We start from the raw sequence: 2,297 nt of genomic DNA, 5'->3' as shown, positions 1-2,297 counted from the left end.
TTTCCTGGGTTAATCAAGCTGCCCCATTCTCAATGTCATGCAATAGAAATCCGACAACCTTCTGAGTTAGTGCTTTCGTCCCGTTTAGCATCCCTTGTCGAAATGATATGAAGTGCCGGAGATCAATCAGCAGTCATTATGTAAAGGTTGTTAAAACTAAATTGTTGGAGCCAATTTTCCATACATATACAGTAATCACGCATACAAGACTCACCTCGACTCGTTTCACGCTAAAGGTCAAAGACCCAAGCTAAGGAGATACAATTCGTGCCGAAGAAATTCTCTTATATTAAAGTATTGCTCTGTTACTCTTCACTTTCAATATAATTTAAAACAGTATGGAAGCCAATAAAATAGGCACCAGAAAAAATAATTCAATTTTAAATCCCAATGTATTATTTCAATAATTTAATTTTGAGCACTCGTGCGTACAACACAGAAATAAGCCATGAACCGATATGGAGACCGAGACGTCAACGTGGTCGGTATTCAGGCACTCAACAGCGAAAATGAGTCCACTCGATTTGATGAGACCCTGAACGGCTACTTCCGCGTGTCTAATGCCGCCAATAAGCGCCTTCGAGTTCACGGGGGTCGTCACGTACCCTCTCAAACAGCAGAGAATAACCCCGACACTTGTCTAAAGCAGCTCAAGCGCATGCTACGCGACGCAGAAGCTACAGTGCAGTCTGAATACATCCACAGACTCCACTTAACTATTCAGCACCAATTCAAGCGCGCTAAGACGTCGTCTATCGTCTTCTGTAGGGTCAGTTTACCAGGATGCAAGCGTGGAATTCCATCAATTATTGACCTTACTTGTGTATTTGCTAAATGCAGGCGGTGGAACTTTGTCGAGAGATATTCAAGCGGTCAGCAGTGTTCCGAGCCCTTATATCAGCACAGACGGCCTCATTCTTTGACCAACTACTCGTGGCTGCAGGGGAAGACCCGCGTGCCAACGTGTCGAGAGCTTTAAGAGCCAGAAATCGTGGCTCGAAGCAGCTAAAGACAGTGTTGGAGCTTATTGAGACGTGGAAGCAGGACTTTGGGAATAAGTATCCATCTCTAGTGGCAGGTTACAGTGTTTTAATTGATAGAGGGTATCAGTTCCCCAATGCGCGTGAGAGGCAGCAGGAACAGCGAGATCGACAAGTGGACATACAACGGCATCGAGAGCGAGTAAATAACGCCAAGAAACAACAACGGGATCGAGAAATGAAGCGGTATGTACCGGAGATGGAGCAAGTGCTGGTCGAGATGAATCGCGTGTTTGAGATTTTGGTACCGACGTTGGATGCCTTCAACGTAGAGGAGGAAGAGAAATCCGCCGAAACTTCAGTTGATGTTAATGTGGCTAAAAGCAAGAAGAACAGTGACGAACGGATTCACGTCATCGATAATGAAGACCACGAAGAGGATGTGGACAATGACATTCAATGGGAGAACGTTACAGGAGTCGATGCAGACGATGAGGACACTGTGGAGTGGGAGAGTGTGGAAGTGGACGATACTAGCGATAACACGGAGGAGGACAATGCAAGTGACGGAGATACCGCTGAAGATCAGATGGATATCAACGAAATTGTGCAGGCGTATGGCCTTGGAAGCTCGTCTTACCAGCTGACCATTGAAGTCTCCAAGCAGGTGTGCGAGGAATCCTCCGATAACGGCGCATTGTTCCGAACCCTGGCTGACGGTACACTGCGCATGCGGAAAAGGTTTCTACCATTATTGGACGACTGGGAACAGCACTCTACGTTAGGAGGACAATGCTCATCCAGATCTTCAGATTTACTGACTCAACGTGAGATTTTACTGCGAATTCGTGACCTCCGAGATCGCATGACGCGTGCACTATTGAAATGGGATGATCTCGTCCAAGACTCGAAAAAAAAAACTTCAGTTCAGCCGGCTGTGGTGTCGTTGCCTCTAGAGTCGTACAACCTACCCACCAAGCGAAGGCGGCGAACGAATCCACAGCCATAGCCCCGAACTGCTATAGGTTCTGGTCGCTCTTCCGCGTTACTTTTTTTCGTTACCCACAGACCAACCGTCATAGCAGTAGCAGCTCCAAAAAAGGTCGAGCCTAGCCAATGATGTTCCTCAACTGTTCACGTAGCAGTTTTTTGTTTTTCAACGCATCAAGAGTTCTTGAAGCTCTGGGTATTGATCATCATCTTCTCCTCGCTACTCATCTTCTTACTTTCCCTGAGACGGCGAACTTATTGATAGAGCCAAAGTGCTGAATACGTGGAGTTGAAAGATTGACCGTGTCGATCAGCGCAGCATTATCG

At 46.5% G+C, this 2,297-nt stretch overlaps 1 protein-coding gene across 1 annotated transcript; it reads left to right on the top strand.

The window, feature by feature from the left end:
* Positions 1–421: 421 nt before the first annotated feature.
* Positions 422–2,140, top strand: PPTG_15439 (hypothetical protein). Its single transcript, XM_008912507.1, has 2 exons — positions 422–769; positions 841–2,140. Exons 1-2 carry the CDS (start codon positions 449–451, stop codon positions 1,987–1,989), a joined length of 1,470 nt encoding a protein of 489 aa, XP_008910755.1. The 5' UTR covers positions 422–448; the 3' UTR covers positions 1,990–2,140.
* Positions 2,141–2,297: the final 157 nt, after the last annotated feature.

The sequence above is a fragment of the Phytophthora parasitica genome (assembly GCF_000247585.1).
Source record: "Phytophthora parasitica INRA-310 unplaced genomic scaffold supercont2.47, whole genome shotgun sequence".
Taxonomy (NCBI): domain Eukaryota; phylum Oomycota; class Peronosporomycetes; order Peronosporales; family Peronosporaceae; genus Phytophthora; species Phytophthora nicotianae.
Note: the sequence above shows the minus strand (reverse complement) of the source record. Positions and strands in the feature narration are given on the sequence as shown.

What these genes read in the sequence shown, in the direction of transcription:
- PPTG_15439 (XM_008912507.1), top strand. Translation starts at nt 449, where the DNA reads ATGAACCGATATGGAGACCGAGACGTCAACGTGGTCGGTATTCAGGCA. An exon ending in CGTCTATCGTCTTCTGTAGG is followed by an intron (nt 770 to 840) that starts GTCAGTTTACCA and finishes TGCTAAATGCAG; the next exon opens with GCGGTGGAACTTTGTCGAGA.